We start from the raw sequence: 15,445 nt of genomic DNA, 5'->3' as shown, positions 1-15,445 counted from the left end.
TCAAGACCAAATTAAAAATAATATTCATGCAGCTTAGACTATTAAGTTATGGGGTCTTAATAATCTTTAGTGATGGTCCATAAATTAAGATTTATGTTTCACCCAGGGACACAGGCTCTTAAGACAATACATCATTTTGTCAAGCAGAAAGCCACTAAAAACAGGCCAGTGGTTCTTTGTCATTTTTGTCCAGTAGTTTTAGTAAGAGTGATTTTGTTGTGAATTGGGAGTATGAGCATGAAGACAATCTGGTTAAAGAGCATTTAAAAGACTGACTTAGACTATTTGGAAACATAAACCCAAAATTGTGTATTTCTTTTTCTAGTTCCTGGCACAGTGATAAAACTGACCATCCCTGTTTACTTGGGAGACCAGAGAGTGAAGGGACTTCACCCTTACAGAGAGCTGTCTGTCACTATCCACCATCGCCCCATTATAACAATCCACCCTCCTCAAATCCTCCTTACCCCAGTACCCCTAGGAAGCAACTCGAGTGCCACACTCACTCTACTGGCATCAGGATATCCAAGGTTGGTTTACATATAGACTCATATGCAATATACATATTTTCACACAGCATTATGTGGAGGTTCAGGTTAAAGCAGCCTGGTCCAAGAACCATCATGGTAAATGTTACATTTAATACATGTGTTGTTTTTGATTATTTGGCTGATGACATATGGAGCACACCTACAGTCATCAGCTTGTTGGGTAGGCTGGGCAACAGCAGTTATACATTGTTATTGCATTTACATTTTTCTAGCTTTTGCCAATTTCCCAGCTGTGCTGAGCCACTGAGACCAAATGAATACAATCACAACACTGCCACACATATAAACCAGCCACGTCACTCATTTCTCTGGGATTTTTATCATTTCATGCTAGGACTCATAAACTGGCAGGTCAGCGTTCATGTTGGATTTTGCCTGCATTGTAAGCCAACAAGCTAATGCACACTCCTGGGTGGTTTACATTGTTCCTCAGATTGGACAACAATCTGGCTGCACTTTGCCACTGCTGGCAGCATTTTCTGATGTACATCCTTGTGACTGAACTGAGGAACAGGGTAAATTAATGCAGATTGAGCCTTTCTTCTTAAGAAAACATGTCTCTAATATTAATTAACATTTATATAAAGCATTCAGGAAAGATCTGGATGATTACTTTTATTCTGGTATTGAAAAAGAAATGTAATAGCTGAACTCCATCTAATTATGTAAAACAATGGTAAACTGGTCTTTGGAAAAAAATTCAGTAATTGTCACTGCTGGGTTTAGTGTGCTGGTACTTTAGTTAACATTTTCAAATGAAATTGTGCTCGTTCACAAATCCCTGGTTTGTTTGTCCAAACCAATGCAGTGGAACCCAGGTATCAGCTGAAGTGTGTGATGTGGAACTGGAGGATGGGACAAAGATACAGCCTGTTTCTATTATTTTTCCTCAAGGGAACTACGTTCCTGCTCAAGACATGAATCAGGTACGACCCCGTACTTTAGTCTCATAAGTCACAGAATACCTCTGGCCAAAAGTGGTGTGCCTTCTTGTCAGTGCAGATTTAGTGTTGTATATAAAGATTTAGAATATATGACAGGGTTTTGCATTGTATTTTAAAAGTAGAATACATGTGAAAGTTGTTGCACTGTGATTATGTAGATTGAGTTGAATGAGTAGGTGAACTGATAAACTACTGCTGGGCTTGAATCACTGATTTGTTATGCAAACACTATCCAGACAGCACCATCTCTCCCTAATAGTTATAGTATGAGCCTGATGTCTTGCAAGTCTGAGTCAGTTACTGAGTATCCTGTAGTACTGTGAGCAAAGCAAATTTTTGTGCATTCGGATCTTATAGTGAAAACAGCTGGTGATCCAAAATGACTTAAACTACATAATGACCTGCAAAATAGCTTGACTTTGTCACTTTGTCTGCAGCCAAAGGGTGTGAACAAGCCAGATACCAGTGTGGCCTCTCTCATCTGCAATGTGTCCTTTAGCTGTGCCATCCCTTTGACCATCTGTACAGACATCATCTTCACTGACCACCTTCAAAACAGGTCCTCTGTTGTCTCTCCTCCTACGTTATGCCTGTAGTTTAGTTTTTAATTAACTTTTGTTCACTTTTCAGACTGAATTAATGTAAACTGGAAAGGGTAGAAATCAAGATTGTATGACAACAAATATGATTGAAAATATAAGAACAAAGCTGATTTTACAAAAGGCAAAAGACAAAATACACTAGCAGTCAAAAGTTTTAGAACACCCCAATTTTTCCAGTTTTGTATTGAAATTCAAGCAGTTCAAGTCCAATGAACAGCTTGAAATGGTACAAAGGTAAGCGGTGAACTGCCAGAGGTAAAAAAAAAAAAAAAGAAAAGATAAAGTTTAACAAAACTGAAAAACAATGTACATTTCAGAATTATACAAAAACACCTTTTTCAGTGAACAAGAAATGGGTTGACAACTTAAAGCAGCTCTGTAGCAATGGAGGTTGGTCAAGCCTCAAATTTTGGTGCTACCAGTTCCTGCAGGTGTCCCAATGTTTCTTAATTACTTACAACCCCCTCTGTCTGCATAACCGTAGTGTTGGAACACACTTTGGTACTATACCGTTGTGTGCATTATTTGAACAGTATTGTACTGCAGGACGTAGTGTGCTACTATAAAAATGGTGAGGAAAAGGCAATTAATGATTGACTTAGCAGAGAAATTGCCAAGAAAGTCAAGGTGTCAGTAAGTCCAGTTTCCTTCACCATCAAAAGGCGCTCAGAAACTGGGGGAAATGCTGACAGGAAGAGGTCTGGCAGACCCAAAGCTACAACAGAATCAGAACACAAGTTTCTGAGAGTCAACAGCTGGAGTGATAGGTGACTCACAGGACAACTGCTTCAAGCACAGCTCAATAGTGGTCATAGTAAGCAAGTCTCAGTTTCAACTGTGAAGAGAAGACTTCCAGTTGCAGGTTTGATGGGTCGAGTTGCAGCAAGAAAGCCACTGCTGAGACTTTAGAATAAGAAAAAGAGGCTTGGCTGGACCATGAAACACCGCCAGTGGACTACTGAAGACTGGAAGAAGGTGTTATGGACTGATGAATCCAAATTTGAAATCTTTGGTTCATCCCGCGGGACTTATGTACGCCGTTGAGTAGATGAAAGGAGGGTTCCTCAGTGTGTGACATCAACTGTCAAACATGGAGGAGGAAGTGTGATGGCCATGTTGCCATGGTGTCACATTTCATGTGCAGAAACAGACATGCCAACTGAGAGGTTATTCAACTGAAAATACTTGTGGAATTTACAAAGATCTAGAACCCGTGGTTCTCCACGGGTCAATGCGCTAGTCACTTATTTAATCCCCTTATCTCTCCTATAACCTAGCAGTGTTCAAATCGTGGAGATTTTCTGAAAACAGAGGATGTGGTCTGTCTTTTAGTCTGACCACTTAATTTACAATTATGTAGAAAAGTAATTTGTGTAATATTTTTTGACACTGAAAACCTATTAAGCAGTGCAGCTTCAATTAAATTATTTATTTTCTTGTATATTTAGTTTAACTTTTCATTAGTTATAATAACCATGGTTTAAGCCTCAGTTTTTTGCAGTTTGTTTCTAAACAAAAGCTGTTTGACCTTGAGAGGGAAATCTCTTACACAGTCACAAATACTGCACACTATGTTTAAGTAGAACACAAAGAAACTACAATTATAGTCAAATTGATCTGTAACCTTGCATTTCTTTCCATTTCTTTTTTTCCCTTTCAGATTTAAGGTCAAGATATGCGCTATGGTTGACAACTGTGTGTTGACTGTCTGGCCCTACATGGCCTCACACTGCTCTGACCAACAAATAGTACTCAAGACTGGTACTGGATAACGTCCATACACCCATGTAATTAAATGTTTGGTTGTGCTGTAATAAAACATTAAAATGTATGTTTGTGTTAAAAAGGGGCCACAGCTGTCGAGGCAGTTCTTCAGCACTATCACATACCGAGTCCTACCTCTTGTCCAAATTCATCGTCTTCAACGTTTGACCACAACAGCTCAACAAACAAGACCTCAGGCACAGGTTAGACAATTCATTTGTGTGTGCTCCATGATTGTGATAAGGATCAACTGATGTGGTTATATTTGTTGTACAAATTAAATTCAACATTGAGAACAGCCTCAACACAAAACTTTGCACTTAATCAAAGCCGACTATCAAAGTAACAAAGTACAACATTTCATTAATCTTTCTTCACAGTTTTTACACAGAAATAAACTCTCTTTACTTATTTCAGTGTTAATTACTTTTGACCAATCAGATGAGGTTTGTGGATCTTTGAGACCACAGAGTTACTTGGCACCAGGACATCCTAGGTCGCCATTCGATGATCGACTTTGTAGTCATATCATTAGACCTCCCATATGTTCTGGACACTCGGGTGAAGAAAGGTGCAGAGTTGTCAAACGACCCCTACCTGGTTCTGAGTTGGATCAGGTGGCAGGGAAAGACGCCACACAGACCCGGTAGGCTCAAACGAGTAGTGTGGGTTTGCTTCTGCCTGGCAGAAGAATCTGGCAAGTTGGTCTTCAACTTACACCTCTGGCAGAGCTTCAACCGTGTCCCGAGGGCAGAGGGGAACACTGAGTCTGAATGGGTTCTGTTCTGTACTGTCATGGTCGAGGTGGCTGTGGCAAGTTGCAGCCATAACGTAGCAAGGGCCATTTGCGGTGGCAATCCCCAAACCCACTGGTGAACTCCAGAGGTGAGGGGACCCATCAGGCTGAAGGAGACCTACAGGGTGTGGCTGGCCTGTGGGTCTGAGGAAGTGTTCCAACTGTAGGGGGATCACACTCCTCAGCCTCCCTGGTAAGGTCTATGCCAAAGTACTGGAGAAGAGGGTACGGTCCATAGTTGAACCTCAGCTCTAGAAGGACCAATGCTGCTTTTGTCCCAGATGTGGAACCATGGACCAGCTTTTTACCCTTACTAGGGTCCTGGAGGGGGCATGGGAGTTTTCCTATCCAGTCTACATGTGTTTTGTACATCTGGAGAAGGCTTACGATTGTGTCCCCAGGGGCATCCTGTTGGAGGTGCTCCAGGAGTACGGGGTGGATGGCCCCTTGCTAGCACCCATTCAGTGCCTGTACCAAAGGAGTGCGAGCATGTTCCATGTAGTCGGTAATAAGTCGGACCTGTTCCCAGTGAGGGTTAGACTTTGCCAGGGTTGTCCTTTGTCACTGGTTCTTTTCATAACTTTTATGGACAGAATTTCTAGGTACAGCTGGGTGGTTGAGGGGTTGAGTTTGGTGGCGGGAGAATCTTGTCTCTGCTTTTTGCAAATGATGTGGTCCTCTTAGCTTCATTGAGCAGTGACCTCCAGCTCTCGCTTGGGCAGTTTGCAGCCGAGTGTAAAGTAGCTGGATGAAGGTCAGCACCTCCAAGTCTGAGGCCATGGTCCTCAGCCGGAAATTGGTGAAGTGCCCTATCCAGGTCAGGGAGGGAGTCCTTCCTCAGGTGGAGGAGTTTAAGTATCTCGGGATCTTGTTGTCAAGTGAGGGTAGGATGGAGCGGGAGCTCGATAGGTGGATTGGGGCGCCGTCTGCAGTGATGCATAAACTAAACCAGTCTGTTGTGGTTGAGAGGGAACTAAGCCGAAAGGCGAAGCTCTCGATTTACTGGTCGATCTGTGTTCCAACCCTCACCTATGGTCATGAGCTCTGGGTAATGACTGAAAGAATGAGGTCACAAGTACAAGCAGCCGAAATCAGTTTCCTTTGCAGGGTGGCCGGGCGCAACCTTGGAGACAGGGTGAAGAGCTCGGACATATGGGAAGGACTCAGAGTAGAGCTGCTGCTCCTCCACGTCAAGAGGAGCCAGTTGAGGAGGTTCGGACATCTAGTGAGGATGCCTCCCGGGGGAGGTGTTTTGGGCATGTCGGTCGAGTACGGTTGTCGGGCCATGGTTTTGGCACGTGTTTTGTGTGTAAAGAGAACAGTTTTTTTTCCTCACAAAATTATATTTTTGTTTTACGTGTCAGCAAAAACTGAATTTCACAGTAGGAACAAATTATGTCACAGTATTGTATGTGCCAGAGTCCTGCACCGAGTTGGGTACTTAAAAGTGAATTACTGTGTAGACAATGTGTTTAATCATGGGTCGGGTCGGGTCAGGTCGGGCTGCGGGTCTAATGTACGTGGGTATGGGCGGGTGCGGGTTGGACATGAAAGAAAATGCTGGTAGTGGGCTGGGTTGCAGTACTTAGTTTTGTTGGTATGGGGGGATGCGGGTTTGGAAAAGTGGACCCGTGCAGGACTCGGATGTGTGTTGAGTCTAAAGCCGCTTCTCTGTCCGCTGTCTCTCACTGAGGGGTGGGGCTTCTTCACACTGCACACTCGCATGTCCAGAGAAAGCATATTTTTAGTCATTTCATTTTAAGAAAACTAGCTAACTTTGTCCTAATAAAATTTACCAACAAATATTTAGCTAAATTTGACCAGTCACATGCAACAAACTAGTTTTGTATCACAACAGAGGGAAAAGAACAAGTTGCTAAAAAATTCACTTTTTTGCTGTACTTTTAAGGAGCACAGCTGAGTAAGATTTGCTCAGCTCAGATTGGCTTCAATACAAGGGAATCTGGTTATATGTACGAGTATGTGATGAGTTTCCTTTTTTGTGATTTTTTTGAATCTCTTTGTCTGCATGTGCACTTCTGCCCCCTTCAGACTCCTTTCCAGACAGTGATAGTGGTCAGGCCAGTGGGGATGAGCAGTTCTCTTCAATCAGAGACACCCCAACTAATCAGGGCGTCCCAGAATTCCCTTCCTCCAGCTCAGCAGAAGGCCTGTATTACCAGAGTGTGTTACTGGCTGTGGAGAGATGGTTTACTTTCTTTGGCTGGCCAAGTGGACCACACCCTGTCTCTGTACCGCACACATTCAGAAGGTGGGTCTCTGGAAAAGAGAAAAAAAATGTAAAAGAAAGCTTTTAACTGAAAATGTTTCATGTAATGCATTTATACTATTTCTCTGTGTCTTTTCAGAGTTATATCAACAGTTCACACAAGCCATCACAGTGGACGAGCATATCGAGTCACTCAGAATAAAGACTCCAGGTGTGTGTGTGGTATTTTCACTACATGAACAACAGCAACATATTTTTTCATTATTTATCAAGCTCAATATATTTGAGGAACTTCTAGTTTAGTAATTCCTTGTCAGGACTGAGTGAAAGACTGAACTCATATGCACAGTGCTGTAGGGAGAAAACAGGTTTATTAACATAAGATAAACATGATCGAGAAAACGCAAACCTGGGAGTGAAATATCAGAGTCCGCAGTGACAGGATCGGGATGGTGAGAGTCTGGGTTATGGCAAAGAGGTGAAATGGGATGAAAGTCTGGGTGAGTCTATGGCGGTAGTGACAGTAACAGAAATGAACCAGCAACGCACTGGAACAGAGGAGCCGCTTATGAAGGCTGCTAATGGTGATCTGCTCCAGGTGCGGTGCCAGCGGGTGAACGAATCTGAGGGAGGGGTCTGTGGCAATGCAGTGCACCATGACATTCCTAGATGTGGATTAATATACAAAAAAGAAAAGAGAGATGTTGCTGTCTTTAATATATCAGTTTTAGAATTTGTAAAATTTTATTGATTATATAGACAGCTCAGCCAAGCTGCAGTCTTCTGGCAATTATTTGGCAATTTAATAACATACATAGTCAGAATGTGAATGTATTATAACTGATGTCCACATATAGAAAGATGTGTGTGCTTGTACTGAGGTTTCATATAAATTAAACATTTACCAAGGAGACTAGAAATTTGAGTCGATGATTAAAATGAAAGTCTATCATTAAAATGAAAAATGTTCTTGTGGGAATTCTTTGCCAGTCAAGGCTCAGACTTTGCTCTATATATCTGCATTTTTATCCCAGGCTATATAAAATCTTTATTTTTTATGTCTAGGTCTGCAGTGGACATGCTTATTCATTTGACTGGCAAGCAGATTCCTGGTATTCCTCACATCCAGTCATTTTCTAAGGACTTAAACCAGCGCACTAATCAGCTCTTAAAACATTATGAGGCTATGCTCACTTTTCTCAGGTAAAAGCTACACATACAACAAATACATTGCCTTATTGGTTTGAGACTTTTTTTGACATTTTGACATATTTTTTCCAAACTGTCAGTGCACAAGGAGCCTGTCTGTGTCACATCAAACCAGAATACTTACTGGACAAACAGGAGTTCAACCACTGGTGCTCCCTGCAGGTATATGCATATATTCACACACTGTTTACTCAAACCAAATCAGCTATATTATTTATTTCTCTCCAGTGAGGATTCTTTCCAACAGTTATAAACTAATTCTGGTCTTATGATGCGCATAATGTAGGCTTACTTACAATACATGTACCATTTACATATTTGTGTTTTAGGTAAAAAAGCCGGAGTATGGTGTTGACTACAGCAACATCAACTATGAATCTCTGAGCAAACGGTCATGGACAGATGTATTGCTACAAATATACAAGGTGAAAAAATCTTTGTGGCTCTTTCTCACTCTGTTGAGCTGTCATTTGTGTTGAATTTAATGCAGTATCTGTATATTTGTAGACATTATCTTATGTTTTAAGGTATGGCATGACTTTGTCCATAGGTTTAGATATTAACTCTAAATGTGGTGCCATTCATGGACACTATTTTTCTCTCTTCCATTAAATTGCTCCTCTTTGAAATACAGTAATGTTTTGATTTTCTAAAAAAAAAAAAAAAGATGTTTCAATGGTAAAATTGACAGAAAGGAGTTGCGGTTTCTCTTTTTCAATCCCTACTCGATTCTCCCTTCCAGACAGACATCGTCAGATATAAATGTTGCTTACTGCTGGTCAAATAAAGGTTGAATATGACATACAATAGACTTTTAACTCAAAACGGCTTAATGGAAGATAATGTTTTGTTGTGACAAAAGCTTATGAATGTTTTTCTCCCTGTGAATATTATGGTTGTCTTTGTATCCCCAGGTATTTGTGTTGTGCCGTGTGTCAGTAGGAGGTCTAAATGCACCTCTTGCACAGAAAGATACAGATGAAATTATCCCCGTTTGTTCACAACCCCTGGCCAGTAATGTCTACTCTCCCTGGGAGCTCCAGTTACTTTCATGGCTTAACAAACACTATGAGAGTGTGAGGAAGACTGTCTGGGGTACAGGTAGAAAACACTACCTCTTCAAACATATGCACTAAAAAACATTAGCAATGAAGCAGCCCAACATGTGATTCTGTTAGATTTGACATATTGGCTGACTGATAATGGATTTTAAAGGCTGATATTATAACAGTATGGAGAAGGAAAAAGCTGATAAAGGTTTAATCACCTGATAAACCTCCCACATTAGTCACTTCAGAAATTAAAAATCTATCTTAACTGCATTCTACTGATAACAATAGCTTGTACAATTTCCTATTTGCACAGGTTTACAATCAGTCCAGTCAGTACAATCTGTAGCTGTATGTTTTACTTTTATTTTACAAAATCCTTGTTTGTTTCACTGCTACTCAACTGTCTGCTGCAAAATGGATGTTTATATAAGGGGGATTTCTGTATAATTTATCATGGCCTCAGTCTTTTATTTACTTTACTGTTCTGTTTGCCACCCGATGCTAAAGTAATAGATGCTGTGTATTGAAACATTGCTGTGTTCTGAGCGCCTATGGTCTTATTTACCTCCTCTGATGGCAGATTTCTGCATAAAGTATGGATTAATCTGTCCATACGTAATTTAAGGATTACTGCTGTCTGCTCAGATTCTCAGCACTTTGTGTTTACCATCATCTCTGAGGAGATGATGGCCCCCTTTCTCATGTTAAATTCTGAGTTGCAGACTTTTGCCAATTCATAATGTTTTGGAAACTGTTCTGGAATAATTTTCTCTGTGATTCTGTATCTTTTCTAACATATAAGAGAGATAAATGAAAGCTCTTATTTGTATTACTGAAATAAAGCCTCTCTCTGGAAATGTTTTATAGGTTATGCCCCATCAGCTCGCTGGATAGTAAATTTTGACCTGGACTTGACAGATGGACTGGTGCTGGCTGCTCTCCTGGCTGCCTACTGCCCCTACCTGGTCAGTGTGTGTGCACATGTCTCCTGAGTGTTACTGTTCATTTTGTGCAGACCCTCTTCAGTGTGCTGTGAGTCAATGAAGGATGGCAGTTAATGCCTCCAAGTGGCACTGTGATTGATGTGATGAGGGTGCAATTAGTCCTGAACAAGATTATGGGAGCTTCTTATCATACTAAGTACCATTTTGTGTGTAATGTATGAAAATGTGTATGTGTTTGAGGAGCCAACTCACTTAGAATAAGTCAGTAAATGTGTTGGGCTTCACAAGTTTGACTGGAAATATGTAAATTGCTTAAATATTTTAAACATCTTTAAAACCTTTTTGCAAGAACTCTGACTTAATTTGATCTGAATCTGACTAAAGAACATACTGTGAGGTTGAAATGCAAAATGTAGTACGTTCTAAACTAAGGCAGCGGGGTGGTATAGGAAGATCTTACAACTACATGCTAAAAATAATGGATGTCTTTCATATATATCTGCTTTGTTCTTCAACAGATCTGTAGCCACTTCAAACGGATGTACACTAGAACAAGCAGCTTGGAGCAGATCCTCCACAACAACATTATTGTGGTGCAAGCCTTAACTACACTTTGTCTCAACATAGATATACATGTAAGTCGATATGTAACCTCCACTTGATTAAGACATTGATTTAATTAAATTTTTCACGTGTGTATTCAATGAGAAAAGGGAACTTTTTAAGATTTTGAGTTAACGTTGGTAATAAGTTTTATGAGTGACAAAGGATCGTGGCATTTAGAAATATTAGCGCATACTGCATGAATTAATTGTGCTAATAAGCTCCTGAGCATAGCCAAAGAAGAGGTAATATATCACAGTGGTTAGGTTACACATTACGTCTACGTCTTGTTGTAATGTCCGTGTTTGGGCCTTCGTCTGAGTGTATATGCATGGTGTGTTCAGCCCACAGACTTGTCGGATCCTAACCCGGTGCAGATGTTAATGTTGTGTGTTCACCTCTTCGAGAGGCTTCCTCAGTACCTGCCACTTGAAACCATTACTCTATCAGGAGAACTGCACAGCACCTTTAGCAAGCAGGTGACACACACATACACAAAGCACATTCCCAAATAAAATATAACTGCCTTCTTTGTTAATCAAATTCATGAGCATTGGCTAGACTGCAAATGGCTTGAAAAATAACCTCCTGCGCAAAGTAATGACTCGTATACACACATTGAAATACTGCAGCTGGGATCACACACAGACATTAACAGGATTATAGATACCCACATACATTAATAGGATTATAGACACACCCACACATACCCTAACAGGATTACAAACAGACAAATATATACGCATTTGGGTAATGATGCACAATGTCATGTTAAGCCGCATTACAAGGCTAACAGAAATAGATGTCAGTTTGAGCTAAGCAAGACAGATTTCATTGTTAGAATTTTGTCTGACAGCATCATTTGTCAGTGTGCTTATTGCTGTGTCTCCCTTTGTAAGTACAGAATATGGCAATTTTGATGTCTTTCTGTGTCCTGCAGGTGTGTCTGAGAAGCCCGACCTCTAAGCCAATCAAATATCACGCCTTCTTTTTAGGAGAGCACACCCATCTGTTCACCCTGCCCAATGGATGCACAGTCACTATTCCTGCAAAGTATGTTTTATTGTGTGCTTAAATGAAACCCAACTCACATCAGTATGCTAACACACATAACAAAGTGACTTTCCCCTGTCACTTGTTTGTATTTGTCATCACGAAAATTCAATTGCCTTTTCATTATGCTAAACATACCAGGAGTATTAGAGCAAGCTCCTGCCGTAATTACTGCAGATATGTCGTTTGTTTTCTCTTGAAGCTTCTCTTAAAGATTGACCTTGATTTAACTGTCCCTTCATGCCATATTGTGCACTCTTAGTTTTAGAGTGATGAATGTGTATATATAGTTTTGTACCCCTTTTTATGATAATATTGTACTCAAACCTGTAGACATTTTGTGACTGAAGGTAAAAAGAAACATCTGACAAGGACACTTACCCTGGACAAGTGATCTAGTACTACACTAGATTGCAGGCTGATTTAAATTTCTTCAGGTTGTACGAAAAAAGAGTTAGTTGTAATTGACTTACGGTTGTTGTTAATTAAGAAACACTGTTGCAAGCCTTTGTAGTCTATACAAACAATGGATGCTTAAAAGTTGACTAAAACTGGTATCATTAACAAGAAAGTGCTGCCTTTGCATCTGTTCTTCCAAAATAACTTTAATCATTTTGGGCAGATATGTGCCCAGCAGAAAGTAGGAAAAACCTTCCTCAGCTTATTCAACCCAGAATCCATACTGAGTAAATTTAGTCTTTCCCTGAGACTGAAGCTCATTAAGATGTGCCAGATTTTTTTTTATTCTCTCAAGTGAGGCCTCTCTATAAAAATAACTCATATCCCATTTTTCATCCTGAGCTTTACTTTCACAAATGCTTTAAGGACATTATGCAAGAATGTGATATTGTAATTCTGCTGACTCACTACTGTCAGAATTTGAGACATTAGAGGTTGTACAATAAAGATCATATGAGTTGTGAAACCACTATAATAGTCATTTCAAAGGTTGCATTCATATTAAACCAGAAGGCCAAATAATATGAGAATCTACTAAATTTTACAGGACAAGCACTGAACTGACAGTCCAGTATAGATGCTCCTTCCTGCAGTCCTCAGAGGCTACCCTCCTGCTCGTCTCCGACTCAGCTTTTGTCACCACGCTGGCCTTTAATCTGAAGACTCAAGTTAGCCACATCAGACCTAAAGTGAGTACAAAGGATCTCTGACTTCTGTAGGTATCAGACTGAGTGAGAATAAGAAAGCTGCTGGCCTGCTTAGCTGGTTAACTTTATTTTCTTGCTGGCTGTGGTTTCATCGATAGCTTATAGAGTACAGCATCAGTCTTGCCAATCATTTCTCACTGTTTCTTACGTAAACCACATATAGTTTGAACCACTATGCTTGCATTCTGTAACAGTCTGGATTTCTGCAGTTGTTGGATGGTGATACAGTAAGTGAATCCATAAATAGGTTCTCTTCCACTATCTCTCCTCACTAGACTGTCAAGTGCAGTTCTCCATGCTACAAACTGAAGGAAATCCAACTACCAGTCACTAATCCATTCACAAAGGAAGGCAAATTCAGGTAAGTGAATGTATGTATGAGCATGCATATGCAAAATATTTTGCAATTTGCCCCCTATTACTAATATATAACCATTCAGACACCATTGCTTTTGTTGCCAAGTTTCATACTACATTTCTGCTGATGTAAAAGCAGTTGTATTTGTGGTAGAAACCCCAATAGCATGTACAATGTCTTCTGGTATGTGTGTTGTGTTTAGGGTGGTGCTAATGGATTCTGTGTCCAACCCACTGAAGCCGGAGAAGAGAAAAGACCTAATTCAACAGGCTGCCTCCAAAACCAAGTAACACATGCACTGTTAACAATACTCATATTGTAACAACGATGAGAAAAGTAACTATGGACTGTCTGCATTGCACACACACACACACACACACACACATATATGTATATATATATATATATATATATATATATATATATATATATATATATATATATATGATTTTTTTTACCTTTATTTTACCAGGAAAAAGATCCCATTGAGATTAAGAACCTCTTTTCCAAGGGAGTCCTGGCCAAGAGACAGCATGAAACACAACACATAGTTACAACATACATATAATGTACTAAGACCAACATGGATAATTTATTATGTCTTATGAAATCAGTAAAATGCCTTCATGAAATTAAACTGTACAGAAAAACTTTAGAGAAAAATATAACTGACTGTAATGACTTAAAAACTCAGTTTAATACTGTGTTTTAAACAGACTTGGAAGTCACCTATACTTCTCTGAATTATCATGATATATTAGAAGATCTGTGTACAGTAACCAGAGAGCTTGTCTGTCATAAAAAAGATATTCCTTGATGTATTTCAGAAGGTTGGGTACATGTAAGGTTGTTCCTCAGGAGAGCACCAGGTTGTCATTAAAAGTGTGTGGTTAGTATGCATCTCTAACCACCTGAGACGTCTTCAAAGCTAAAACATTCCTGTGGCTCGTCCAATATCAGAAGACAACGATAATGACTTCAAATAGGACAGAGGTTGTAGATGGTTCTCATGGACTGAGCTGTGTAGTCTTATACATTTACGTGAATAATTGTGATTTAGATTTCAATCTCCCCTCCCTATAGAAGTCCCTCAGTGGAGACAATGACAGACAGGAGCTGTGAGGAAGAGACCGGAGGAAAGTGCTCAGATCACAGTAAGTGTAAACAAAACAATGTACATATGCTGCAGACTTAAAGAGTGTTTATGCTTTGGTACAACTGCTATAGTTTTATTCATGTCTGCTTCCTTGTATTCTTTTTGTTTGTGTATTCAGGTGGAGAGGACAGTGATTTCTCATGTGCAGTGAGGAGTATTTTTCTGAAATCAGGTCACACAAATACTCTGAAGCTCCACTACCTGCCCTTCTGCCCAGGGATCAAATACTGCTCTGTGCTGCTAGTTTGTCCACAGGTCAGTGTGTCCATTCGGGTCTGTCTTCTGACATGTGTCTTTTTAGCCAGACTATTAACGTAAACATGGAAGACATTTCATGAGATGAAATGTCAAATATGTCTGACTGTGGAGAGAATCAACCATTCAGTCTTATTTAATTTGCTTTGAAGGTGGCCTGTGCTGTTTACTTGAAAACATATCGTAAAATGCTATTATGTGATTCCAAATTTAAACAAAAAATGAGGCTCTTACACAGATTTTGTGTATAATCAGGTGCAGTGTGTAAGTCTGCAATGTGATTTAAAGGCTGTGTTGTTATGTACTAACAGCCATACCTCTGTTTATGTGTCACTTTAGGTGGGAGACATGGTATATATGGTCAAGGCCACAGCAGAGTTGCCTCTTCCTTTTCCACTCACTGCCAAACCCAGTTGTAACATAGACCAGAGTCTCATCAGCTCAGGTAGGAAACTCCACACAGTCTTTTGAGCATTTGATGGAATCATATCAAAGCAAACACCAAACATTTTCTTAACAGATGTGTGTGTATCAACAATAAGCCTTAACTGCAAAGTGGGACAAGTGTGTGAGGAAGTGATCTGTGTGCCAGTAATTAATATGGCCTGGGAGCAAGCTCTGGCCATCTGGGGTCAATACAGCATGAGCGCCGAAGAGCATCGAAGGCGGTTGCTGACGCACTCTTTGCATAGCAGCAGTGTGAGAGCAATCACAGCAGCACGGAAACTTAGCAAACAACAGGTGCTCACATTATGGATTTGT

At 40.2% G+C, this 15,445-nt stretch overlaps 1 protein-coding gene across 1 annotated transcript in view; it reads left to right on the top strand.

The window, feature by feature from the left end:
• The window catches only part of LOC115433268 (cilia- and flagella-associated protein 47-like), a 57,390-nt gene that overhangs the window by 19,059 nt on the left and 22,886 nt on the right, over positions 1 to 15,445 (top strand). Inside the window, exons 26-47 of the mRNA XM_030154589.1 lie at positions 326 to 530; positions 1,360 to 1,495; positions 1,939 to 2,054; positions 3,758 to 3,858; positions 3,945 to 4,064; positions 6,710 to 6,929; positions 7,027 to 7,098; positions 7,953 to 8,090; positions 8,177 to 8,258; positions 8,426 to 8,521; positions 9,011 to 9,197; positions 10,016 to 10,113; positions 10,611 to 10,727; positions 11,040 to 11,174; positions 11,636 to 11,748; positions 12,755 to 12,896; positions 13,190 to 13,275; positions 13,475 to 13,558; positions 14,356 to 14,426; positions 14,547 to 14,683; positions 15,023 to 15,128; positions 15,204 to 15,424. Of these exons, the coding sequence (XP_030010449.1) occupies positions 326 to 530; positions 1,360 to 1,495; positions 1,939 to 2,054; positions 3,758 to 3,858; positions 3,945 to 4,064; positions 6,710 to 6,929; positions 7,027 to 7,098; positions 7,953 to 8,090; positions 8,177 to 8,258; positions 8,426 to 8,521; positions 9,011 to 9,197; positions 10,016 to 10,113; positions 10,611 to 10,727; positions 11,040 to 11,174; positions 11,636 to 11,748; positions 12,755 to 12,896; positions 13,190 to 13,275; positions 13,475 to 13,558; positions 14,356 to 14,426; positions 14,547 to 14,683; positions 15,023 to 15,128; positions 15,204 to 15,424 (2,783 nt within the window). The remainder of the gene's footprint in view (positions 1 to 325; positions 531 to 1,359; positions 1,496 to 1,938; positions 2,055 to 3,757; positions 3,859 to 3,944; positions 4,065 to 6,709; positions 6,930 to 7,026; positions 7,099 to 7,952; positions 8,091 to 8,176; positions 8,259 to 8,425; positions 8,522 to 9,010; positions 9,198 to 10,015; positions 10,114 to 10,610; positions 10,728 to 11,039; positions 11,175 to 11,635; positions 11,749 to 12,754; positions 12,897 to 13,189; positions 13,276 to 13,474; positions 13,559 to 14,355; positions 14,427 to 14,546; positions 14,684 to 15,022; positions 15,129 to 15,203; positions 15,425 to 15,445) is intronic.

The sequence above is a fragment of the Sphaeramia orbicularis genome, chromosome 2, assembly GCF_902148855.1.
Source record: "Sphaeramia orbicularis chromosome 2, fSphaOr1.1, whole genome shotgun sequence".
NCBI classification, from domain to species: domain Eukaryota; kingdom Metazoa; phylum Chordata; class Actinopteri; order Kurtiformes; family Apogonidae; genus Sphaeramia; species Sphaeramia orbicularis.
Note: the sequence above shows the minus strand (reverse complement) of the source record. Positions and strands in the feature narration are given on the sequence as shown.